Raw genomic sequence first — 27,605 nt, forward strand, 5'->3', positions numbered from 1 at the left:
CTGACTGAACTGCGGTTCCCGAGGGCGTTCAACCTACCAGCGCTTTGAGATCATACCAGTGATACATAAGGGGCTATATAAATGCTAAGTAACAAAACATAACATTACAAATCGTAGGCAAAGTCTTAGTAATCTGGCATGGGTTTGAGACAACTAACTGATGGACCTCTCCTACCTCTTCATTATAAACCTTATCTTGGTTAGTATCAGATATTTGTTAAGACGATATTGAACACCAGGTTTAGTATAGTTTAGTTATATTGCTTCATTAAACCCTTTATATTTTGAGAAAACTGTAAGTCACTATAGTACGGGTGGATTATCTCCACTCTATGTAAATGCACACCTATTTATTTATTTCATTTGTTTTTTATGCAACATAGCCCGTAGGCATCAGCGCACACATGAACATACATGATACATCGAAAAAGAATAGGCACAGTAAAGGAAAATGCCAACAGTGACAGAATCAATCTGTTATTCAAAAAGATGTGTTTTCAAAAAAGTTCGGAAAGGAAGCTTGTTCATTTCCTAAAGAAAACACGTCAATGACCGGCCATTTCCCTTCGCTTGTCGGGCAATACTCCTAGCCTCATGTTTAACTAAACTCTCCTAACCATAAAGTCATGTATGTACCAGAGAATTCATCTTAAACTGGAATCTAGAGGCCACCCGCAGCCATTTTAGTTCTTTTATACATTCAGAAATGTGAGTTCTGCAAGGGATATTTTTCATAATGCGGACAGCCTCATTTTTAACTACTTGAAGTCTGTGAATATCACCTTTGCCAGCACCAGCCAATAAGGTGATATATATACAAAAGTCACTCCTAGGCAGAATAGTGGCACGAGCCAAGGTTTCCCAATTTTTAGCAGAGATAAAAGCTTTGATCTGTCCGAGAAGTCTCAGATGGTATTTGGTATTTTTTACAATGTTTTTAATATGTGCATCCGCACCAAGGGAGGGTTCTAAGTAAATTCCAAGTGTCTTCACTTCATTTAAAACAGACAAAATTGGCGTACCTTGGGTCGAGTTTGGGTCTAGCTTGGTTCATCCAAATATCATAAGCTCTGTTTCGGAACTATTTAAGCACATCCAGTTCATGGAAATCCAATATTTGATGGATTTATATATAGAAGTAAGTCTATCTGAATCTGCTGCATAATTATACTTCAGCTCCAGCAACAGCTGGGTGTCGTCAGCATAATTTGTGAACTGCACTCCCATATGTGAAGGCAAGCCACTAAGCAGTGACTTCAAACCATATGCGGAGCAGTTGGTTTGCAGGACATTCTCTGGCTCATCTACTGGTAGCAATGGTCAAGCCGTCAAAGTCTACTGTCAGGATGGGAGCAGGGAAGACAAGAACACAGAGGGGCATTTTAAAAGATATTCTGATTGTATGCAGGGGACCACCAATGGCTGCACTTGCGTATTGATAGTTGCAGTTTCCAACACTCATAAAGCAGAGAGTAACTGTGAAGAGTAAATGAAGGCGAAATAGCTTTTAATCTTCACTTTTACTGTCTGCTCTGTGAGAGATAAAACACTGCTGGGAAATTACACTAGGCAGTTTTATACTAGATTCCAATACGCATCCGTAATTTATTAGCAAGTGCTAAACCAAGATATACTCCATTGCAATCCTTTCGTTTTACTCCTGCATGACAATATCATGCAGGCATAAAATTGAGTAAACTTCCAAAATGGAGGAGGAAAGCAAAGCAGTGGTGCAAACTCCACTTTGCTGCCATCCGACGCCTTCGACCAGCAGGAAAATGAGATGGAATGCAGAAAGAGAGCACAAGGGCACTTTTACACTTTCATTAGAAAATGAGCCCCATGGGGTATTCTTGTTTACCCCAAAAGAGATTATTATGAAATATAGTCAACTGTGACCTTTGAGTACAATGTTTGACAATTTGCACCTTTGTACCTAAGTGACTGCATTGGCTCAACAGGAAGTTATCCCTATACTCAGTGCATAAAAGAGGAGAAGTGCGAGCTTCTGATTGGCATTCATTCAAAGTTTTAGCAGTGACTCATACCCTGGGGACATCAACATTCCACTTTCACGGTTTCTTTTAGGGATTTATCTAAAGGAATGCATTCCATCTGGAATCTAGAGGCCATTCACAAACAGGCCAATCTAGTTCTGGCAAATGTAGTGTCTGCTCTCCAAGGGAGGCTGTAGTTTTGAACATACTCGGCAAAACGGTGCCCCATGCACTCTCTCTCTTTGGACTCGGCACTGATACAGATTTGCCTCCCTAGAGAAGCCTTTCTTGAGGACTCATCTGAGGGATAAGGTCACTAAACGTTCAAGGAAAAAGCAGAAAATAAAGGGGTCCTGTACAACAGGCACAGTTTTGGTTCTTCGACCCTCACTAAACGTTTGAATGCTTGCTGCGTTCATTTTACCGGTCAATAATCAAGGTGGTAGATGAGGAAATAATATTTATAAAGGCACAGAGCTTCGTGGAAAATGGACAAGCCAAACACTTCTTAATTCTAGCAGACAATCTTAAACTGACTATGGAGATAAGACTTTCGCATGTGCATGCTAACCGACATTACACAGGTCTGAAAAAAGCTGCAAGAGGTCAGCCTACTCAGCGTGGAGCGAGAGCATGCTAAAAAGCTGAATGGATTCGTTTTTCTTGCTCCAGACTTTCTAACTTACTTAACCACGAATTGGATAGACTTTTGGCACTTGTGAGCAGAGACAATTGAAAACAGTGCATTGGCCTTCCATCCACAAGAAAGAGACTCCTTTCCATCTCTGCCTTACAGGGATCACTGGCGAGCTTGAACAAAGACAAGTCAGATCTGAAAAAGGAAGGCCCAGAAGAGACGTAGACCAGAAACCTTCCATGAAGCAGTTAGGGAACAATATATATTGTTTGGGAATGTAATTAGACACAGTAGAGAAAGTTAAAGATAAGCAAAGTCGCCAGGAACATTCCGTTCCTTTTAGGTATAAGACATTGGTTCAAATTTTGAAAAAAGAGCAAAGAGCATTTCAAGAGGAAAACTGGAAATATGGGATCTGCAGCTGAGGGACTGTACCAGGATAGTCAAGGACTGTAAGCTTCTTGAGTTAGCAAGTAAGTCTGTCATATCAGGGAGTTTTCCTCCCAAGGATTTGTAATATCATCTCGAAAGAAAGAGTAGAAAGCTCTGTGGAAAAAGCCTCCAACAACTAAGTGGAAATATTTGGGTGAGATGAAAGTGGGGAGAGAAAAAAATCTCTGTGAGCGTAGTGTGGAATACTTTCTTTTTCTCGTTACAGATCGCTGTGGCCACATCTGATTTTCTTATTTTATCCACTTACGATTTACCCTTTGTGCGAGGGGTGTTGCGAGTGTAACAGTAGACCCCAACCTGTTGCAAAATAGATGCTCATGGGGGTCTTTGGGATCAGCAGCTCCTGCTGAATTCTACTTGGTTGGAGCTGATGCGTGGTGGTAGACATTATAATGACTTCCTACGGATTCTGCCTCCTTTTGATCGGTATTACAAAACAGGCGGAGCCCATAAGGATTCATGAACCACAATTAGATTAGAGGTGCAGGGAGAAGCAGGAGTATTTTCTGGATGGAGCTGGGGTAAGAGGAGCAGACCACAGGCCATTTTTAAAATGAACCCCTCACTGTCCCCTTTACTCTTGAAGGCTTCCGCCATGCCATACACCATTCTCATGATGAACATTTAATGACAAAATATCACAATTAACTTTATGATCATTTTAAAAATTACCAGATTGATTCATTAAAACCATGACACATTACTACCAGGAGACATCTCCTAGACGACAAAATGGAAAGGTACTTAAAGTGAAATTGAAGGAGTGGGTCAACGTTGAAGGGTTTCGGTTAGTGACAGGGCGAGTACTAGACAATCGAACTAAAAGGAAACACATTTTGAAGGAAGTGTGGGGTGGGAACATAAGGATTAGGGTGACAGAAGAGGGAGGCAAGGAGCAGATGGAGGGGTAACAAAGGGTAGACATAGTAGGATACATTCAGTAGAAACTGAGGCTTGTGGATTCATTTAGGAAAAAATGTATTTCCTGTAGAATTCACACCCTCCCATTCAAGACCTCAATCTCGGGAGGATAGCTCACGGGCAATGTGCTCGCCTTGGAAGCAAGACGACACAGTGCACCACAGGTTGGATCCCCGGGTCTGCGTTTAGAAACCTCTGGGTATTAAGCGCGTTATAAATAACATATCATCTAGACCTGTAAAACTGACACTTTACATTCTCCCTCACAGTGAATAGGTCTACTTGAGGGCAACCCCACAGTATGGAGATGCTCTTGCCACCTGGATAGAGTTTCCGCTCATGAGGTAGAGTGACAAGAACAAATTAGCCTGCCTTCATCTGTGTTGATCACACCTTGGACATGCACATCCACAAAAAAATCAGACACAAGCAAACGTGAATGCCCACTTGCTTGTTTCGATAAGACATTGCAGTGGTGTTGCCTGCATGAAACGGAACCACCTTTTATCAGTGGCCCGGGAAAAACGCTCTCCTGGCCAGAGGTCCACTACATTGTGCCCCCCATTTGTAGCTCTGAGGCATCCATCTAGAGTCATACGTCAGGTGGATGACTTTGGAAGGGTGTCTCCACAAGAAGATTATTTTACTGAGGCCATCAGTGCACGTTATGAATAAGTTGCAGAGAAAACGCAAAAGTGTTAAAGATCCCAATGGTGATCCCATTGACTCGGCAATTAAAACATCACTTAATACGTCCTCAATCAAACAAAGGGCGCAACATAAAGGCTCAAGAACAAGTGAATTAAAAATGGGTTGAATTATGGATTAGTCTGAAAAAACGTGTTTCTTGTTTGTCTACAATTTCCAGTGAAGGAGAAAAGTGATCTTTCCTATATATTATCTGAGAGTATAATTAGACACGGTAGCAATAGTTTAGGATAAGCAAAATAGCCAGGAACATTCCGTTCCTTTTAGGTATAAGAAAATTGGAAACGCCAGAGAACCAAGGATCATCACTCCCAGAAAATGAGCTCCCTGTACCAGTAGCAGATTGTTCTTTAATTGAAAAGTCCAAACTGGACAGTGTCTCAAACTCTCTGGAAAAGGAGGGCTCTGGTGCCAATCATCCCAATCATCCAAACAGAGAAGCAGCTGCTTCCTCTGAAGCCTGGCATGCAGCACCACCAGCAATGGGTCCTTTGTAAACACTCTTGGGGCACTGTTCAAGCAAGCAGGAAAAAAACACGCGCTGGATACATCCATGCCAATTGCAAACTTCAAGAATTTCCATTGTTCGTTCTGGATGGCGATGTGAAAGTTTGTGTCTTTAAAAGTCCCCAGAAACTGGAGATGTCTATTTCACTTTGGGAAGGAATCTCTTTTTTAGGTATCTGATGCATTCTGAACGTATGATCTGTATAGGCCTTTGATAAACAGGAAAACCCAAGGAACCAGTTTTGGTCCAGATTTTATTTTGATGTCTTGACCGTGAACAAATCAGTCTTATATTTATGTAGCACTTTGTACTTTTCAGGGGTTAGTAATATCTTTTCATCAAAGGAGCACCTGTAACTTCATTTGGAACATTGAGATTAAGATTATAAACCTCACACTAAGCACTGAATCTCATATATAAACCGTGGATGTGACTGTGTAAATCACGTCCTTTTTCACCCAGAGTTGCTGATGGTGCAGCTGCCGCTTGACGCTCTGCCCCGTCCGACAAAGCTTGAGGAACTGGGCACTGGCAATTATGCGGAGTGCGCAGAGGAGGTGCCTCGCAAAAAATGGAAGGGCAGGCCCATGCAGAACAAAATTAGAATTATGCTGCCTAGCACCATGGTCCGGTCCAGTCCCCCGTTCCGTGGCACATGCCAAGAGTATGGAGGAAAGGAAACGGGCCATAAGAATGGCAGCCTCTTTATCGAGGTTTAATAAAGCAAACTCACCTGGAGCCTCAATTGTTAGGTCAGAAAATGTATCAAACTATTTTCAAATGTACTTAAAATAACAAAAAACAGTGTTACCTGTCTTAGAGCAAAACCTGTGTACTGAAAACGGTTCTTCCTTGCATTGCTTCACTCTGTTATCAAGACAATGTACAGATCTAGACACAGAAACGTATTCGCTCTGGTAACTGATGACTCTGCAGAAATATATCCTTGCACTGTCACATGCTCATCTTTAGATGTTTTATGTTGATTATCAAGGCTTTTAGGAAAACCTGGCTCTGGAATGTTTTGTTTTTTTAACATAGATGTGTCATATACAAAAGCCACGGATTTCATCGGAAATAAAACTGATACATCTTCCGATTGATTTTTTGTAAATGACCAAGACCATGAAGTTTAATAGGAGGGCCCAACCTCAACACTCATAAACAATCTAGTTTAGGACAGAAGAATGTATCTCCTCATAGGAAGTTGTATCCATTTCAATAGGCCCCTTGAGAGGAGGCACAGACTCATACACACGAGGCACAGCCAAAGGAAATATCAGAGGATTATCCATAGGTGAAGCCGCAGTCAGCATAACAGGACATTGGAAAAACCCTATCCGGAAGCTTATCAGCCACTTGTTTCAAGGACTCCTAAGAATGTAATTGTATTCTCCCATGTTCCCTCCCTCCTTAAGTGCTTTGAAACACATTGTGTATAGGCGCTATACCAATAAACAATAAATTCAATTCAATAAATCCCCAAATCTGTCTGAAGACAGAATGTCCAGTAATTGATCAGAATCTGAAGCAGTAATGTCCAACCTCCTTCCCTTATTATCCTACGAACAACAGAAAAACTGGTTTAAAAGAATCTCATAGCTGGCTGCGGTGGGGCCAAGACCAAGCTCCAGGCAGTTTCGCTACATTGAAAATAACCAGCCTCAAATGCTGAACCTTTCTAAAAAAATACACATTAAACAGAATTTTACACAAAAGAGAGATCAAAGCATTCTCGGTGTGAAAGGAGCAGCAGGTAATATCTCTACACGGTCATCAAAAAACAATATATCCGATTGCTTCGGAAGAGAAAGCGGAGGATTTTCTGGTTCAGTCCCAGTAATGGAGTACAGCCAATCTCTAGGCAGCAAAGGGATCAACTCCTTGATTCTTTGTTTACCTCTATGATGTTTTCAGTGATGGAACAGATTCCAGTGCCAGTGGTGTTAAACCAGCAAACCTGGAACCATGCTTAAAATCATACTTCCACTTTTTACCTTTCTGGGTCAGAAGTGAGCAGAGAGAAGGAAAATCAGTTCTCTCAGATCACAAACTTTGAATCTTCTAGAAGCCAGAGCGCTCCGTACCATGGAACCAAGGTTTATGGAAGCAAGAGTGCACTACTCCCAATGATGGACAGCCAGTACCACGTTAGCCTCTTTGGGGGATTCTGTAGGAACCTGAAAAACCCAGAGCAGACGAGGCCTGTGCATGTCTTACTGATCTAGTCCAGCAAGAAATAAGGATCCAGTTTGGAACAGCCAAGGTTCACACTATGCATATTGGCAGACTTTCAGGGTGCTGGAAAGTCTGGAAGCAATGGCCCCCAAATGACTCATAAAAAGCCTCTGATTTGGGGTTACAACTTTCTGATCAGTACTAACAGACAGTTTAGCCACCCGCATTTGTGCCCTGTAAGAATGACCCCATAACAATGTCAGATAGACATCAGTGAAGAATTCAGTCCACCTCTTATCTTCGCCTGTGTATGCTGGAGATAACTCCCAAAAGACTGTGGCATGGGTTCGACATAGGAGACACAAGCCTGTGCTGGATGGAGATGCCCAGGTTTATGGCAAAGGCTCTGCTGATGTTGGCAGCTGAAATGGGAAGTGTGCACAAGATGCACACATTGAAATCAGCATTTTCCATTCGGTATTTTCGTCCTCTGTATTTTTAAGTTCAGTATTTTGGTACCATACCCAAATAAATGCCTATCCGATACCTTTACATGGGCCAGAAATGTTGGTGTTGTCAATGCTTGCTTTCTAACAGTACTTCAGTGTAAGGAATGCATATAAATCAAGTGGCTGAAGGCACTCTTGGTTAAGAAATCTTTATTACACCAGCACAAAATGTACAGCTGCAATTAATCCATTGACTCCTTAGAAATAGCAATGGCAGTAACCTGTTTGATGTTCCTGCTTGAGAAAGCTTGTTTAAAGAGATCCCAGGAGGATGTGTTTTGGGAGCAGCAGGGAGTGGGTGGGGATTAGAATAGGAATTAGAATGGCCATGGGCAGTCAATTGGTGGGTAAATAACCAAATAACACCCACACGCTGTGTGTTCCTCCTTACATGTCATCTCCCTGTACTACTATGCAATAGGTTCTCTAAAAGGTGGCGCTTGAGCTTGATAGCCAAAATAAAAGGGTCTGGCCTTGTGGAGGAATATTATATATTTCCACCAAGGAAGTATTCCTCTAATTTCCTTTCCCTAATTCTTCTGATGCGAACAAACACATGTTTGATTGAAGATGTACATACAGTAAGTGCGCCAGAGACAGCACAAAGGATCGGAGGGAGGCAGATGGGAAGCAGTGAAAGACAGCACAGCCGAAGGGATAGACGCCAAGACAGAGCGAAGCGTGGGCAGCTTTCATGACCAATTCAGGACTGGTGAATTCCTCCTTTAACCTGGCATTAAGAGGGATTAAAATAAACCATTGCTCACATTCTGCTCGGGGCAAGGAGCAAAGGGAGCCTGCACAGATGGCATGATTTCATCATCAGGATAAATATAGCAAGCCCAAGGCAATGTGATCCATCGAGCCCCGCATTCTACAGATTGCATGTCAACTATGGCTTGGAAAAGGAGCACATAACGGGCTAGCCTGGCCCTTTCAAGACACCGCTATAAACGTGGGCACTTGGGACAGGTCCTATCAGGAAACCTTTCCAATCCTGAGGCCAGCTCTGTTGAGACATCTCTGCAATCCGGGATTGCTTGGGACTCGTCTTTTTGCGGCACCTCTCCAATCCAGAGGCACTCAGTACTGCCCCTATTGAGTTGCTTGCCCAATAAAGTCTGGGCTCACTGGCCTGTCAAAAAATGTAATCTAATTCGGTTCTCAGAATGACCAGAAAAATATATGTACATGTTCCTATTCAGTGCGCTGGCAAGTCCAGCCCTATCTTCTATCCCGGGAGGATAGCTCAGCGCCAATGTGCTCACCTTGAAAACAAGAGGACACGAAGCAACCCAGGTTCGATCCCCGGGTCCGCGCTTAGAAACCTCTGGGTATTAAGCGCGTTATAAATACACAACTAAGAGACATATTCCTGTAACAGCGCCTCGATGCCCCCGGGCTGTCTGAGCGCTTTCAAAAAATGCAAAATAAATAAATAAAACCTGTTACGATGTCTTTCCACTCACGAGGAGCTCATGGCACGCCCTGTTGCGACACTGCTTAATCCTGGAGCTCGTGGGACCTAACGAGATACCTAATGTAACTTTACACCCTTGATACTGGTTATTGTGAGGTACGGCTACAGTCTGGAATCTCTCAGCGCTAATCCCATCAAGGCGCTCCTCCAGACCAACTCTGTCGAGTCACCTCTTCAATGTTGTAGTCCTCCAGGCTACCCTCCTTGAGAGGCCTCTATACTCCTGTTCCTCGCAGGTGATAGTCATCAGGGTAAGAGGAAGGCATCTGTGCGATTCCACGTACTGACAGCAGGTCCCCAGAAATAGTGGGCACCTCACAGGGGACTGGTTTTCTGAACTCAGTACTGGTAATGGACCATTATCATCAGGACAACTAGAACAAAGGTTGCCTTTCAGGGATGACATAATTTCACTGGAAGGGGAGGCGGGTCATGTTCCGAGGTGCTTGTGACCCCTTCTGGGGTGTTTCTTTTGTAGTCCTCGCCCCTAAACAAGGCAGAGCGTTTGCATTCTGAGGTTCACAGCAATCCTTGTCTCCCGTCTATTACCCAGTCGGACCGTCAGGCCTCGTAGAGGGAGGAAGTGCTTTCAGGCACCAAACGTGTACCCTACCTTCCTTGATAGGACTGGCCAAGAGGACAACTATTAGAATTACGGAATTCCCCCACAGTATGCTAGGACGGGGAGCAACGACTCCTTCAAGATCACAACAACGATGTCCCAAGCCTGCACTGCCCACTCAGCACAGTACGGACGCCATCTTCGCTGCTGACATAAAAATAGGTTCCTTGAATGGATTCATTAAGGACGGATTATGGGCTGATGGAAGCACAGGGAGGAGATGTGTGGTTTCCTATCTAATAGAATTAGCACTGGCTCATTTGGATGAACTATCATAAACTTAGGGCCTTGGGCATTAAGGCTTCTTAGCAGCTTAACAGGTGCAACCTGCGGTCAGCTAAAATGCGGAGCTGGCTGGGCCAGGCAGACAGCAGGCGCGAGTGACGTACACGCTTGGGAGATATGAACACCAAATCAGGGCAATGGCATCTCTCTCATGGTATACAATGGGACCCGTCAGACCCACAAACGCAGTGTCCATTAACATAATGAAAATGAAAGATGTGGCCTCCCCTCATGCCAGCATTCTCTGGAAGGTTGCAACAAAGCTAGAGCTGTATAGAACATAATACAAATATATCTGGAACAATCGCCCATACGCTTAGCTTCAGGCCTTTTGCAAAATCCAAGCTCCGTATCCTACTCTGAAAGCACTTACAGTGGATGCGGGTGGGCACATTAGAACTGAAAGCGACAAGAACATAACAATGAAACCGACACAAGACAGACAAACATGATTTACAAATTAAGTAAAAGAAAACCTACACAAATCTGACTTATCATAACCCGAAGCATAGGAGCTTTGTTTGAGTGTAACTTCTTTATTTTACGTTGACAATCTTCTGTGGCGCTTCAAGTGCAATGTATACTCAGTGCAGAGGTAGTGTATACAGTTACAGTTAGAGCAAATAATAAAAAAAGCAGTGTGTTACTGACCTGAAATGTCAGATGCTTATTTTTTTTAGAAAAGAGCATTTCTCTTTGTTTACACTTTCAAGGCACCCTCAAGTAAGAGATAGGAAGGGATGTAGTATGTTATACCATATTTCTACCGCGCAATCACCACCGTAGTGGTCTTACTGCGACTAAACCTTGTCCTATTGTGCCCCTATCCTTGTGTTGCCAGGCCTTCCTCTATGTATAGTGGGCAAGAAGGTTGTGGGTCATTAGGAATAGCTCCCAGATACATAGTGCCTAATAATGTCACAAGGGCCAGAGACCTGGTGACCTACTCAACTTTCACCAGTATATGATGATAGTAGCTCCAGCCCACACATGGGAGGGATTCCCAGATGCACCACAGCCACCTCTATAACATTGCCTGCGCGCTTTACTTGAAATGAAATCACAGATCACCCACGATGTATCAGGGTTTTTATAAAGATTGTGTAGAGTGTTCCAAAAATAAGAGTACAGAGGTCTACCTTAATAATAAACATGTCGGCTTATCTCAGCCATGTTTTTTTTCAGGGGAGACCTGCTTACAGCTGTGAATGTTTCCTGCTCAGGCCGTTGTCAGGTGGGTGCTTCAGCATTGGCCTTTGATAGGCGACACCTCGTTCTATGCTTTCTGCATTCAGGGGGCGTCGATTGACTTAGGCCAGAGGTGAGCAAGGGTGGCTTCTCTAGAAAGTAAAGCTCAGTCATGTCCTGACAGGCCAGTGAGACGCTGCACTAGCTAAGCAGGACTTTCACAGGCACTTACCTGCTGGTGAAAATGCGCTTGCTCTTTAGGCCACTACCCAGCTCTGGTTCAGGGACTCACCTACGATGCGGATATTGATAGTTGCCTTGTCCACCATGCCCTCAATCTGGACAGAGAGCTCATACTTTCCGGAGTGGCTTCGCTCAGCGGATCTGATGAAGAGGATGGTGTCCACCTCAGAGGTCCTCAGGCTAACTTGTTTTGGGTCCAGAGGCTGGCCTTCTTTAGTCCACTCAACCTTAGGCCTTGGCTTCCCCTGCGCCGAATAAAAACAAAAGCAGGTTAGAGAACAACAGCAATGAGAGTTAACATACCCATGGAATATGGCTCCCCCAAAAGTGCCCAGAAAGTGAAGCAGGACACCAGCAGTGTGTGCTTTATGCAGAAGTGCCCTCGAAGTGCTCTAAGGTTCAGTTTAAGCTTCCTTACATTTACTTAATCAAGCAGTTTCAGCTTCCCTCAACTTTATCCTATGACTGCAAAATTTCCCTAGCAGAGTGAGAATTCTCCCAGCTGTCAGCTCTCTGGGACTTCAGCACTTAGAACTCCAGTAGGATCTTTGAATGGTATGTTATGAATTGTAATTTGAAGGTAAATTTTATATTCCTCCTGATAGATGATTGTTGGTAAAATATGTGGAACTTTTTATGGTTTTATATTTGTGCAATATTTACTTTTTGTGTTTTATGCATCCATTTCCAAATTAAGCCGACAATTGAAAAACAGAACAGTTAGAAACAGTGCTATCTGTTCCTATGAGTATCTTCTTTCTTGCAGCAGAGTTTGCTTTTCGTAGTATGAACATGCATGCCGCATTTCCTGCCTATCAGTGCCCTATCTAGCATTTCTACATGTTATTCAAGGCCCGAACAATACAACATTAAGATTCTTGTAAAACTATTCACAACCCGAACACAGATTTATCAAGACCTCGCCGATCCTGACAATATTTTCTAATAAGACTAAGAAAAGTGAAGAACCCATAAAACATGAGTCCTCCCGTCCCCTGCACACCTATTAGTACTGGTAATAAGGCCAGTCCATATTGATATGATTAGTTATGTCTCGTAGATACAATGTAAATACATTTAGTAATCACTTTTCATGACATAATTCGTGTAAAATAATTTTTGGAGAAAATTATTGAAGAAAAAACTCAGAAACCTGTTTTTTTACCATACATGTAGTTTGTACCATATAGGTAGTCAATGTTGCGGATATATACACACAGTTTTGCGAAAATATATACACACTTTCAATCTTGTGACTTTACAATTTGACAAATTGAGTGTAGCAAACGAAAAAAGGAAGGCTCAACGCGTTTCGAGAGAATATGTTTCTCTTCTTCAGGAGCACTATCATGTTTCAAAAGTAATGTTTTTCAACAAATAAATACAGTCCAAATCTTTCAGACTTATTTAAACAGTTTGCAATGTCCCAGCAATCTGAATACATTTTTCATGGCCTTAGTATTTAATATGCCGCCTCTGTTTCATATATTCATCATATGGAGTGATGGTTGTTCAATTGGAGTAATAATAATTCCGATGTCATCAAGAATGACCTGTGCTTTGTCACGAATTATGTCATGAAAAGTGATTACTACATTTATTTACATTGTATCTACGAGACATAACAAATCATATAAATATTGACTGGCCTTATTACCAGTACTAATAGGTGTGCAGGGGACGGGAGGACTCATGTCTTATGGGTTCTCCACTTCTCTTAGTCTCTTCTTTTTGACTTTTGATACCAGAGTCATATTTTTCTCCCCCGCACCCTTGACTTATGTTACCACCAGTGAGCCGTAGGAGCTCCAAACATCTGAATTGTTATCGACTAACCTTTTTTCACACATATGGTGTGCTTGTACTCTACTGGTTCAAAACTCAATATTTTCTAATGAGTCACGGACATAGCAAAACTACAGCATTAATTAGAAGATGCCGCAGGAGCCGCAGCCATATTTGGGGAGGTGGCTCTGAGAGGAGTCTGCTAGGTTGGCACGCACATATCGGGTGACACCCAAGGTCATGAGAGCAGGTCCGAGGTGCACGTACACCCACGCTCGCACACAAAGCATTTTTAGCCGCCTGAAAAACTGAGTTGGCAGTGCCTGATTAGGTCTTATTACATGCACTGAAAGAATCTGCATAATCTCTTAACGAGAGTGTGTGATGCTGGGCAAATAATTGTATCTTACTGTACCATATTTGACACAATTGGCACACCAGGAATGAGTTTTGTGTTGTGGTGGGGGGCAGCAGGGAGCCTAAGAGGAGTGGTTGCAGGCTATTGGCTTTAGAACAAGATATAAACGGTGGCAGTATTAAGGAGAAGAAGTGGCTTCTGGAGGAGGAAGACTGGATAGTAATACCGCAAACAGAAGAACAGAGTCTGTGAATCTGTGGGGCGAGGGGTGGAAAAACAACAGGGGAGACTGGGAAGACAGCAACGTAGTCCACAGTTTGTGACAAATCAACTTCTGGGGCACCAGTGGTCCAGGGATGAATATCGGTTTCCAAACCATCAATCAGCCGACACCTCTAGTACACCAGAAGGGATCGGAACAGATTGAAAACGGTTCCTAGTCAATTGGTCGAAAACATTTGGTCGACAGGACAATTGGTCGACACCATTTGGTCGAATGCCAAATGGTCGAATTTTTTTTTTTTTTTTTTTACCCCTTTTTTGGTTTTTTTTGGGGTGGTCCCCCCCCAACCCCCTTTTTTTTCTTTTTTTTTTCCCCCACACGAAAACCCACAAAACACATATATAAAAAAAAAAAAAATTCGACCATTTGGCATTCGACCAAATGGTGTCGACCAAATTGCAGTCGACCAGTTTGTTGTCGACCAATTGACCGGACACCATTGAAAACACAATGAAATTATAAACCTCCATGTCCAATTTTGATAATGTGGACGGAACGGCAGGCTAATCTCCACAAGGTTGTGGATCGTCGCTTAGTTGTAACACAGCGAAAATAAATTATTACCCAATGATAAAAGAAACTGTCCAGTCAAGGTTGTATAACACTATCTATTTTATTATTATCAACAGGCAGTTCTAGTTTACTACAAAATACAACCCACCCTGTAAAGGGATGCAGAGGACAGATCGTTACAAGAGGAAAAGGGATGCACTCTGGATACTGACAGGAGGGTAGTCGGTAAAGTAATTAATCGCAATAGCTCAAGGATACTTGGTTTCAGCACAAAGGGAGCAATGGGTCGTAAAATATCACTAGGGGCCTTCAGAAAAGGACCATGGGGAAACAACCACAATGTACCTTGTGCTTGTAGAAGTTCTTGGTGCTCGACAGGGTCGAGTCGGTTTCAGGGCGCTTTGCAGCTCTTGTGAGAGAGTTCAAGACGGGAGACAGCTGCTGGTATCAGGCGTCAGTGTCACGGCTCGCTCCCTTCGCTCCCGTTCCCGCCACTTGGGGGCATGTTTTGGGGTTTATTCCCTACTGGACATTTCCTCCGAACCTTATGCTACAGTGTCCTGATGAATTGGGAGTGCTAAAACCTTATTTCCCAAATTACTTCCCTTCCGGATCCATTCCAGGTTTTTGGCAGCCAGCATGCTACTGCTACTTTAATCAAATGACTATGCTTCCCAGAATGCCTGGCTCACTGCTTCACCTCCTCCCTTGCAGGACAAGGCTGGGTGGAGGATAGGCAACACCTGTGGCTGCAGGTGCAGCAGGCGGCACGCCTGAGGTGTGTGCTCGTTAAGCAGCTTTAAAAGCCTCAGTTTGCTTCAGTCCAGCGCTGGTCATTGTTGCTGTGTTCCTGTTGTGACTGGTCCCTTGTTCCTTGTTCCTAGCTTTTGTGCCTAGTACCTAGTTCCTGTTCCTTGTTCCTAGCTTTTGTGCCTAGTGCCCAGTTCCTGTTTCTTGTTCCTCTGCCCTGGATTTAGGATTCTTGTGCTTAATTGATTTCTGCTCACTGGATTTCCCTTTCTGTCTTCCTCTGTCTGCAGGCAGCCTGTCTCTGTGCGTTACCCTTTGATGCTGCCCAATTCGCCTGTGTTTTCTGTTTCTTTGCTGCTGTCCTTTGCTACTGAAAAACCTGATGCTTTAGTCTTTCCCTTTATAGATTTAGCTTCCTGCCTCAAGGTTTCCTTTTGTGATATCATTTTCCCTGCTCCTGATCCTTACTTTCTATTGGGATCCATTCCATGTTTTCCATCTCACTTCTGCATTCATTTCCCATGGATTATTAGGTGTGGGTGTTATTGTAACTAGTCCCAGTGTAAATGCCCTTTTTGTTTCCTCACTATTTTATATCACTATTTCTACTCGCCCCTTGACTAGGGTCTTATGTATTTAGTTTCCTCCACCCATTGCTGTTATAGCCTTCAGCGTTCCTGTTTGATCAACTGGGTTCGTGAGTTTACTGACATTCAAGTGGTCTTTCCGGTCCTCGCGAGTACAGTTTCTAAGTTCCTTATTCTGTATCATCCAGAGTGTCAGCTCACAGATCCTGTCCTTGCTTGCCCTCTACGTGGGTTTAGCGCTGTCAGTATCTGTAATAGCATAGTGGGTAAGGAGTTTGCCGACTTTCCTTTCAGTCATAAGGAGGTTCTAAGTGCTTACCCCACATTCCTTTTCATATATAGGTATTATTGTTTCTCCTGGGTTTTAGTATACACAAGTCTTGGGTTTTTGTATGCACATATTTAGATTCAAAGTTGTACACTGTGAGATTCCGTGCACATTGCCTTCTTCCTTTCTTAACAGAATGACCAGCCGTTATTCCCGTTTGAATATGGCCAGTTTAAGAAAGAAAGGCAGCAAGGCCACTAACAAGTTTGTACAGAAAGCTTCCCTTAAGTTTACCTGTGACAATCAAATCATTGATCCTGACTTAAATGAACTCCTTGTTACAAATGGGTATTTATGTGCAAAGTATTTTATCCACAGGATGGCCCATCGTACATTGCCTGATCCTAGTTCTGTCTTTAATTTTGATCCAGATTCTACGTCCGCACAAGCCTTAGCAGCGGAAAACAACACACTGTTAGATTTACTACACACAAGTACGTCTGTTGTTGAACCCCATAATTTCGGTTGTGCTTTACCTCAGATTGAACAGTTTCATGATTCAAACATAAAGAATGGAGGGGTTCATTGCATATCTTCTGTTTTCAGCCCTCAGTCTACTGTTTACTCCTCTGCACAAGTACTTACTGTAGTCCATAATGTCAAGAGGTCTGATGTCAGTAGTCTGCTTAAGGGCAACACAGACCAAGTCGGTAAGAGAGAGTATAGATCACAAAACCTGCAAGCAGTAAATGACAATGTACAATCAGTGCACATCCGGATGGCTAGGGCAGGATCCAGCCCTGATGCTACCATGCCTTCCCCTGTGCCTACTGATAGGGATGTACAGTTAAGGCGGGGCATGCTAAAAGCTGAACTTGAGGAGTTAAAACAAGAATACATTACTTTACTAGAGGAGAATAAAACCTTACGGTCTTTTCTGAATACACCTCAAACTTTATCCGTTGATGAAGTGAATACTGTTCAATCCCTGAGTGCGGAGGTTTTTGTAGGTCATGATACTTGTCAATATGAAAAATCTATTGGGAGTGAAAGTCCTCTTTTTAGCACAGCACTTATTCTGGGCACAGGTTCTGACAATTGTTCTACTGTTTGTCAGGAATTGCCGTTAGCTGAAGATTTACAAGCCACTCCTTTACCTAAGATTTCCTTTGTAGCAGTCTGTTATAATTCTGAGCTTGAACACATACATGCTTCTGATTCCCAAACACAATCCACAATGGTGGCATACACAGAATCAGTCACTACTGTAGGCTTAGGTTCTGCCCTTGATCTAGCTGCTGAGACTGAAGTAGACTTCCAAGCTGATGTGGAAAACGATGCTACCTCTGTGTTCGCTACTTCTTCTGCCAATTTTTGTCACAATGAACAGTCAAAGACAGTACAAAATTCATGTTTTGATGGACTCATTCCACAGTATACTGAACCAAAGACCCGGCAGGCAATTCCTGAACTGTTGATTGTTAATATGCCACTTTCAGAAGCTAAGACAGAGGAATGGACATTTGACGAAATCCTGATTAACAGAGACTTTACTATGGTGATTCCTCTGGTTGATTTTGACTTTGTGGGATGTTTTTACCCATGCATCCGAGCCCTACCTCAAAACTGTGCAGTACTGACATGGAAAACATCATGATGGCCAGAGCTTCCCAGAAAATGCACAGGGAAATGCATGAAGAATAGGCTGCCACTCATTTTTGCCGATGTTATGGGCACAGAAGGACACTGCCTAAAACCACCATTGGACTACCCACACAGTAGTCTGAAACCATTGGGAATGGCAATGCTGATTGCCCAAAGCAAACCCATAACTGTTGGGAATTCATTTTTTAAATCCCAAAAAGGGGTGCAGTACCAGTACTCACCACTATCAGAAAGCCGGCGTTTTAAAACCACCAGATTTTGTAGAAAACTGAATAAATGAACCCAAAGCAAGCCAAAGAAACACTTACTGAGAGGTGGATCCAATGTAAAGTTATATTCTCAAGTGACTTGAAGGTTTATAACAAGACTGGCTGAGCTGTGGATTTCAGCAGTTTAAGTAAATTTGGACTGAAAGACACTAAAAATCTAAATGTTTAAAAGAAATGAGTGACCTACTTTTGAATGTCACATAGGCTGCAATTGTTTAAATGTCATAGTTTTAAACTTAGAATCAGCATTCTAGCTGCATATGTAAAAAATTGTTAGTTATTTGAATGCAGAAAACTGGGGAACAGAAATGACATGTAGCTAAAAACTGGCTTAAAGAGATTCCAATTTTGCCTGGCAACTACCCCCCATCAGGAGTGAAACTTGAGTCACAGCTGTGTTCCCAGGCCTATCTGCCTTTTGCTGGCCACACTAAGGATATGCCATCTCTCTGATAATTGAATTAAGGGGAGCCCCCACAGAATACAGGAGCTCTGAACAAAGCCCTGTCCTGACTCAGGCAAATGTTTTATTGGCGGGAGTCGTAAATGGAGCTTCCTCCTGGAAGGACAGGGGAGGGGCACTGCCTGTGAGAGCAAGCTGGCTTGGCAGAACTGGAAAAACCAGAAATTCAACCTTGTGCTGGGGGGAAACCACACCCCTTTGGGGCCAGAACCTAACTTTAAAAAGATGGATCATTCATAGAGCGGACTTGTGAAAATTATTTAAATGATACCATAATTCTTGTGATTTTTCTGCCCACATTTTAAGACGTGTTAGGACCCGGTGGTATGTTCAGGGTGGTTTTAGCGGAAAAGAGGATATTACTCAAAATGTGTGCATGTGAAAAATCTGACACTTCATCAACTAATGTCCATACTCCTTGCGCACATGTGTGTAAATTTGGGGTAATGTCCGGTACTGCAAACCAGTTAAAAAGTGCAAAATATTGCCATTTCTGAATGCAAGCCCCCAGGAAGAGCAGATTTGGACAGGGTATACCTCCTGTGATATGTGATGGGTGCGTGTAATTTTAAACAAATGTGTACCTGTGCAAATATGTCTTTTTTATCAAATATAGATTGTGTGCAATTTGACAGGGGAGGATCCTCTGACCCATAAAACCTACAGCATCACTCTGACTCACAGTTCCTTCCCCAATCATGGGAGAGGGGAGAATTGGGCCAATGGCAAGTGTAGAGGGGTAGGGGCTAGTGATGCTGCACACATACCCATTTTAAAAACAGATAAAAGCAGACAGACAGGACAGATAGGGACCTTCAAATCCATTTGCTGCGGGACGCTCTGCCGGGAAAATCCATACTTTACCTCCATCAATCTCTAGAGAAAGCTGTGCAGAAAGATCCAGACTTCAAATCCATCAATCTCCAGAATCCAGAACCAGAGAGAGCTGACCCAGATCACTGTGAAGTGCAGAGACCAGAGTCCAGTCTAAAACCTGACCAGATCCGTGGCGAGGCCCATTTAATTCAAGAATATAGTGTGAGTACCTAGCAAACTGTGCAGAACCAATCTCTTAGTTAAAATAATATAATTCAATCTATTTTAATCTAAGTAGAACTGCCTGCTAACTGTCACTTGTCCTTTTCTAGTTGCTAGCTGTCACTTGTCTTTTTGAACTTTAAAATTTCAAATCTGAAAAACGACCTTTATTTAATCGCTCATATCTCCGTGACCGTTTGTGCTAGAGACTTGCAGTAACTTTCATCTGGAAGCTGAGATCCTAGGCTGTCCTAGGACCCCAAAATGATAGTGCTAGTCCTTATAGTTTTGCCGCAATCGTGAAAAACGCACGCGCGCATTTTGCCGCGATTTGCAAATTTCTCTACGTGGGAAAACAGCAGTTTGCTTGCTTTCAGTTGCCAAAAATTCGTTTAACCTGCTAGTTACTCCTAGATCCTTGCTAAAGTGAGCCTGAACTCATCCCAAGTATATTTCACTCACCCTGAACCTCCTAGAGGGAATTAAAAGCATTTTAGTATATTTTTCACTTCATTGCCAGCACATATAAAAGCATTTTGGGCCTGTGTTTCCAACTTCTGTAGTGTAAGCTTGCTGGGGTGAACTGAATTACAGTTGATTGCATTTCTGAGAACTGTGTGCTTTCCTTCCATTTCCTTGCATTGCATAAAGGGGGGGAGGGGATTGCCAGAGAAAAGTGATTACATTGTTATGTTGAAATCATATTGAGTATTTTCTGTATTGCACTTTCATTCAACATTGCATCCATTTGAACTCTATAAAGCATTCTCTACCACATTATTCTTCTGTCCCTATTTACCAGTGTGCTACCTTATCCATTTCATGTCAACTCCTTAGTGATTATAAAGAAGTGTGCTAGTGCCAGATTCTCCGTTGTTAATCTTTATCATCTCAGATTAAGTGTGATATCCAATTATTAATTTATTATAAAGCGTGATATATATATCTATTGTTTAAATTATCAAATAAACCTTTTAACTTGCAAAACAGAACTACTTCTTGGCTCAGTGGGGTCAGGGTTATTCAAAGAGAGGGGTGTTATATAGGGGTAGTCATCCAGAACGCATGAACTGGACATAAAGATATATCAATAAGGGTTTCCATTCAGTATCCCAGACTAGGCATTGACTTAGCTGTAGTGTTGAATTGAATCCTCTTACAAATTGGGGGCTCGTGCCGGACGTTTGGATTAGATCTATCACTTGTGCAGATTAATACAGCGTGCCAGCTGACCAGATACACATATCCGGTCGGATCACACGCTGTGTTACGCTGTAAAGCACTCCTCAAAGGAACGCTCTAAGAAAAAGGTCTGTTTTGCAAAAATAAAATACTAATTTCTGTAAGTCAGGACAGAGACCAATCTCTAGAATGACGACCTTGGTAGATATGAAAATAGCCAGAGAGCACTTCTTACATAAGTTATTTGTGAGAGGTGAGTGGACTCACCAGGACCAGACGGTCTGGTTGCAAGCAATCGCACCCAAGATCACGGAAACAGGGTCAGATATATGGAGAGATCAGGGTCCCCTACATGTGGCCCTGAGTGAACTATACATGGCTCCTAAAGCTAAGGATGAACAAGACAAGATGGTTAGGATAGCGGCATACCTGTACCTATATATGGGAGACATGCAGGATAAATGTACTGAAAGCCAAGATCTGGCGAATAAGCGACAGATGGCGTTAGAGAAGGTCCAATCTGACCTGGTCTCTTCTGAGCAGAGGCTGCAGGGGAGCCAGGAGTCAGAAAATGAGAGTAGACAGCACATCATTAAAATAAAGAGGGATATGGACATCCTGCAACAGGAAAAGGCTGACCAGGATACCAGATTTCTGGCCTTGCAGAAGGAGTACCAAGAAGGTTTGGACTCCCTACTGCAGAGCCAGAAAAAGCTGGAGCAACAGTTAGACTTCAATAGGGCATGTGCTGAGCAGGTAGTCACCCTGCAAAGCCACCTAGATAAGAAGAAGGCAGAGAGCAATAAACTGATTTTGAAAGACCTGGATACCCAGGCAGAATTTGACCAGGAGCGCCAGAAAGCTGGTGCCTTCCAAAGGCAAAGGGACGACCTGGCGGCACAGATGCAGACTCTTAGTCAGGAAAGGGACACCTTAGGCCAGGAAGTCTGCCACTTAATAAGGAAAATGGAAGAAAATCACCTGGCCCTCCAGGGACTGGGTGACCTCCAAAAAGAACACCATAACTTGTTAGAGCACACCAGGAAGGTGGAGGATGCTCTGGCAAGAAAGGAGCAGGCCAATAGGGACACAGCTCAGGAGGTAACCCTCCTGCAGCAAAGACTGGCCCAGTGCTCCAGGACCAATCAGGAAACGCAGAGAGAGAATGAGGCTCTCTGCCAGCACAATGATAGGCTCCAACAACAGGTAGCGATGCAGGAGAGACTGATAGAGTCTAGTAAGGCCTTAACTGAGGAACTGAAGGCGCAGGCTCTTGCATTGCAACAGGGAGCAGGGGCGGATAGAGACCAAGTTCGCTGGGAAAGGGAAACTCCTGAGCATAACCTCAGGAGCCCTAGTACCAGAGGCCTTTATTTCTCTCAGTCCCTGGACTCTGCAACCCCCATGTCCCCTGGCGCACATGAGCACAGGGCCACAGGGATGGCAGATTACTATCCAGCCAGAAGCATGGGGCTCATAGGCCAGTACCACCCAGGAATGGAGGGGCGGGCATCCGGGTATGGGCACCCAAGCACAGTGCAATTTGATGGGGAACCCCAGGTGAGTAGGCCCATTAAGGGCATCCTGAAAACCTCTGCCCAGTTAGGTCAGTGGGAGGGGTACCCATCAAATCCTGGCAGCAAGGAAGGATCTGAAGACTCCTCTGAGCGGTACAGGACACAGGAGACCAGGTCCCCACATTCTGCCAGCCATTCCCAGGCTCGCAGAATCCGGGAAAATCTGGAAGAACAGACGGGAACCTCTGGGAGCAGTGCCTCTGAGTCAGAAGATGAATGGACAAGGGTTACCCGAACCAAAAAGGCCAATAAGGCAAAAAGGGCCTTGATTAAGGACCCATTGAAACAGATTAAGGCAATCAGGAGTGTCATCACGCCTTATCATAAGAACGCCAAGTACTCTGTTTGGGAACACTTGGAGCTCTATGAGCAAATGATGGAGACTTTTCATTTGAAGGACAGCCAAAGCTGTATCCAATATGTAAAGTGGACATTCTCCCCAGAGTACTCCAGTTTCTTTGCAGGGCTGGAGGACCAAAATCATTCCAGGTGGTCCACCTATAGGGCGGCCATATTAAAACATTTTTCTGTTCACAGAAATCCCCAAGAGGCTTGCAAGGCAGCCTACAATTTGCAGTGTGGGGAGGATCAGGCCCCACAAGAGTTTGTGCAAGAACTGAAACGTGCCTTTGCGCAGACCACCAGAAGGGTGCGCACAGACAGCAGAGAATTTGTTAATACGTTTTTCCATGCCTTGCCCAAATACATAATGACCCAGCTCGTGAGAGATTTTCATGAGAAAAGATCTTTAGAATGGGTCATTGAACAAGCCACCCGCATCTACGAGGTGCAGAAACCGGTGGAAAACAAAAACCAGCCCAAAAACCCCAAAACTAACAGCACCCCTGCTGCTGCCAAGGTGGCAGAGGTAAAGGTTGCCCCCGTTTTGGATTTGGAGATGTGGGGGCCTAAAAACCTACCTGCACCTAATAATGCTAGGCCCAGAAGGTCCTCGGGCCAGTCACAGACAGGGAGCCAGGGAGGCAGCCCCACAAATGGGGTCCCTCGCTCTCCTGATTATGTAAGTCCCCGTTACAAGGGAAACAGACCCATCCTGGGTTGTGTGTGGACTCCTCCAGCCCAAGGGGGGGATCCAGCCAAGCACCTAACCCAGGGAACTTCCCTCCTAACTTCCCACCGGAGGGCAGAAAAACACCAAACCCTGGGCAGAACTTCTTCCCCAGGTATCCACCCAATTTCCAGCCCCAAAATCCTCCACCCTTCTTTCCCCAATTCCCTGAGCCCAGACAACCGAATCTGGGAGAGGGGAGGCCAAGGGCGGAGGGGTATCCAAATCTTCCCAACCAGGGGTACTACCAAAGAAGGGATAGCTACCCTTCCCGGGATCAGCCCAGGGGAGAAAACAGGGCCCCGTATCAGCCTGAGCGGGTTTCCCAGTTAGAGCGCCAGGTTCAAAACATGGCGCGGGATCTGGGTCACATACTGAGGGCACAGCAGAACCCTCAGATCGGCATGCCGGCGCAGAACGCACCCAACTCTGGACCTGGTGCCCCAGAACAATGACGGGGGCAGCACCCCGATAACTCACCGGTTCCCAGGGAGGAGGCACAAAGGGAAGGGGGGTGTAAAGCCTTGGAGGAAGCTTCCTTCCTCACTTGTAAACAGCCCCTGGAAACCCAGGAACCGGAAACAAAATCTCTTGCCCCTGAAAGTCTGCCTCCTAAGGAGCAGAGGGGGGGTAGGAGAAACAAAAGACCCAAACAGACTCAGTTTGAGGAGGAGGTACAGATCTTCCAATTTGAGGGAGAGGGATCCTCAGAGGATCCTGGGAAAAGGATCTTCTCCTTCAGAGAGGGGGGAACTCCTCCCAAAGAAAAATGGGTCCCTAGGGATGCAAATCCAGACTGGGGAGATGTGGAGACTGAGCTACCGCCGCCCACCATCTCATCCCAGAACCAACAGCAAGAAAATCCCCTGGTTCAAACCCATCCTGGTGACTGCCTCCAAAAAGGGGGGGGCGGCCCGGAACCGGAGCCAGGGGAACCCACAATGGCTCTGAACTCCAGTTGCCAACTTTTTCTTTCAGATTCCCAAGGCTCTCCACAGAATTCTGCCCAAATCTCTTCGCTAGCGATGTCCAAAACCAGAAAGTTAGCCCACCAGTTGTCCAAAAATGAGCATTATCTGTGCCCCCTTGAGGAGAAGGAGGGAAGATACTATGCCCCAGTACAAGTACAGGGGCAGGGTACAATTTTGGCACTGGTGGACACTGGATCTCAAGCTACCCTTCTGTCCAGAAGGGCCTTTGATGAACTGAATGCAGGAAGGGGAGAGAATTACCAAATTCCTCTCACCTCTCTTCCTGGACAACTCCAGAACTTTGACGGGAAGGAAATTCCCGTCGAGGGGACGGCAGATTTGGATATTAAGATCGGGCGACACAAGGTGAAACACCTGGTCATAGTAGTGACTCCAGAGGGCACCCCTTGTTTACTGGGGAATGACCTCCTGAGAAGGTTGTCACCCCTAATAGATTGTGTAAACAAGGTCCTCTGGACCCAGACTAGCCGACCAATAAAATTAAAACAGAGTGTCAACCATGTTAGTTTAAACGGCACCTGCCACATGGTTGAACAAAAATCTGACCATGTAGAATTTCACTTCCAGAATAGCCAAATTCCTGACGTGACAGTAATAGCAGTAGGACAACAGACTGGTGATGGAGGGTGCTCTCTATTTCTGAAAATCAACCTTCCTTCCAGTCTAAAGTGGTACTCCACACTGGAAGGAAACACTCTGAGATTCTATACTAATCCACAATCAGAAACTCCCACTCCTATAGTCCAGAAAGATGTGAAATCAGCTCAGAGCCTGGCTGATATTCAGCAAATTGGAGAGCAGTTGTTCATCCCTGTCCAGTTAAATGATGGGAAGGACTCTGTTCTCGCTCGAGTGTGTGTGAACAACGGTAAGAGCTTCATCAGCGAAGCCATGTTCCGCCAACTCCCAAAAGATCCAGCCATTCCCACCTTCAAACTGATAGACAAATGGGAAATGGACCTGGAAGCACCTAATTCCAAACATCTCCTACCAAGCAGGTGTATGCTCAAAATCTCCATTGGCAACAAGAGCATAGTCCACAATTGTTGGGTCGTGCGAGACGTCCCTGCCGCCTTTTACTTAGGCAGTGACATTCTCAATCGCTTTGCCATTAGTTTGGACCTAATAAACTTCAAAGCTTGGTCCTGATTAGCGGATAATCCCATGGGCTTTGATGATCCAGAAAAAGCATTTAGGTCAGCTCAATTGCTACCTTATGCAGTTGAAATTCAGATCAAAGAGGAAGTCACCATCCCAGAAAGGACCCGACAATTCTCCCTGGAAGTGAAAGTTAAAAGAGGACAATATTTGCAAAACCCTGATGCTTACATACATCTAAATGCTTCTCTCCAACAGCAAGGGTTAGGGGTAAACCCAACACCATTAGTCAACATAGAACATGACACCATTCCAATGGAGGTGGATAACAGCGACTTAAAGAGTATTACTCTAGCCGCAGGCACCATTATTGGAATGGCGGTTGATGACCGACATTTTTCCATAGATTTAGGTAATGAACTGTTAGGGCCAATCCCCAAGGACTGCTTTGACAGTGACAGTGACGACAATACAACACCAGACAGGATTTTTACCCGGCATGGGGGGAACTTCCTGGTGTACACTTCCTGCCCCTATGGTAAGGAAGATGTGACTTGTGACTTCAGGAGGGATGAGGTGATTTTCCAGGTCCATGAGGGCTGCCTGTCCCACCTGAAGCCTCCGGTCCAAATCAGCACTCTGACCAGGGACTTCTCCACCCAGCTGGAGGAGGCCGCGGAGATAGCCAAACCAGAAGTCTTTCCAGGCTTCAGGCAGATGGTGGAAGAGAGAGTCAACCTAGCTGATGCCTGTGTGACTCTGGAACAAAAGCAAAAGTTGAAACAAGTTTTCTTGGATTTCCAAGATCTCTTTGCGGTAGACTCATATGACTGTGGTCGCACCGACATCCACACAACAACAATCCCTACGGACCCTGGCATGACTCCAGTGTTTGTGAAGCAATATCGCTTGCCTCTCGCATCAATGGAGTCCCTTACTGAAATAATTAAGAACCTTGAGTCCAGGGGAATAATCCGTCCCATCCACAGCACCTTCAATAATCCGGTGCTGGGAATATTAAAGCCAAACGGCCAGTGGAGACTCTGCGCTGACCTTAGGGAGCTCAACAAACGGGTCCATACTTCCCGATGGCCTCTGCCCTACATTGACCAAGGGCTGGCCCAGATCCAGGGGTCACAGGTATTCACTGCAATAGACCTGACCAATGGATACTGGACCGTGCCTGTCAGCAGGGAGGACCAATACAAACTGGCTTTTACCTTTGGGGGCCAGCAGTACACATGGACCCGGACTCCCTTCGGATACCTGAACTCCGGCAATGAATTCAACATTTTTCTACACAAGGCCATGCCCGACCTGGGTGCGAGGGGTAACCTGGCTTATGTAGATGATGTCCTCATCAAAAGTTCATCTGTGGAGGAACACATAGCGGAGATCCGTTATGTTCTGACGCAGTTGAGGGCCGCCGGAGCAAAACTTTCCTTTCAGAAAGCACAGTGGTGTAGAACCCGTGTTAATTTCTTGGGGCATGAGATTACTCCTCAGGGTCTCTGTCCCCAGGAAAAGATGTGGAAGCCCTCCAAAAATTGAAAGACCCCACAACTCTGCGGGAACTAAGGAGCCTCCTTGGACTGACTAATTACAGCAGAAAGTTCATTGAGGGCTACGCAGAGATCACCAGACCCCTGATTCATCTCCTGAAGGGGGGGGTCAAGTGGGAATGGGGTCCAGAACAAGCCGAGGCAGTAAGACAACTCAAAAGAAGCCTCTCACAAGCGCCCTGCCTAGCTTACCCTGTCAGAAACAAGGAGTTCTTCCTGGAGACGGGGTTCTCTAATACGTGCTTGACGGCAGTATTATACCAAAAGCATGACAAGGTCAATAAAGTAATCTCCTATGCGAGCAAAACTTTATCCTCTGTGGAGGAAAAATTCAACGATTGTGAGAAGGCACTCCTGGCGACGGTGTGGGCATTGAAGAATTACCGCCCGTCTATCCAGGGGGAACACATCATAGTG

General features: G+C 44.6%; 1 protein-coding gene across 2 annotated transcripts in view; it reads right to left on the minus strand.

The window, feature by feature from the left end:
- Positions 1–27,605, minus strand: part of MYBPC2 (myosin binding protein C2) — a 241,323-nt gene that overhangs the window by 17,444 nt on the left and 196,274 nt on the right. For both annotated transcript variants that reach the window (XM_069636959.1, XM_069636949.1), the window contains one exon: positions 11,779–11,974. In XM_069636959.1, coding sequence (XP_069493060.1) covers positions 11,779–11,974 — 196 coding nt within the window. The remainder of the gene's footprint in view (positions 1–11,778; positions 11,975–27,605) is intronic.

This window comes from Ambystoma mexicanum, chromosome 1q (assembly GCF_040938575.1).
Source record: "Ambystoma mexicanum isolate Mex_15411 chromosome 1q, UKY_AmexF1_1, whole genome shotgun sequence".
Classification (NCBI taxonomy): domain Eukaryota; kingdom Metazoa; phylum Chordata; class Amphibia; order Caudata; family Ambystomatidae; genus Ambystoma; species Ambystoma mexicanum.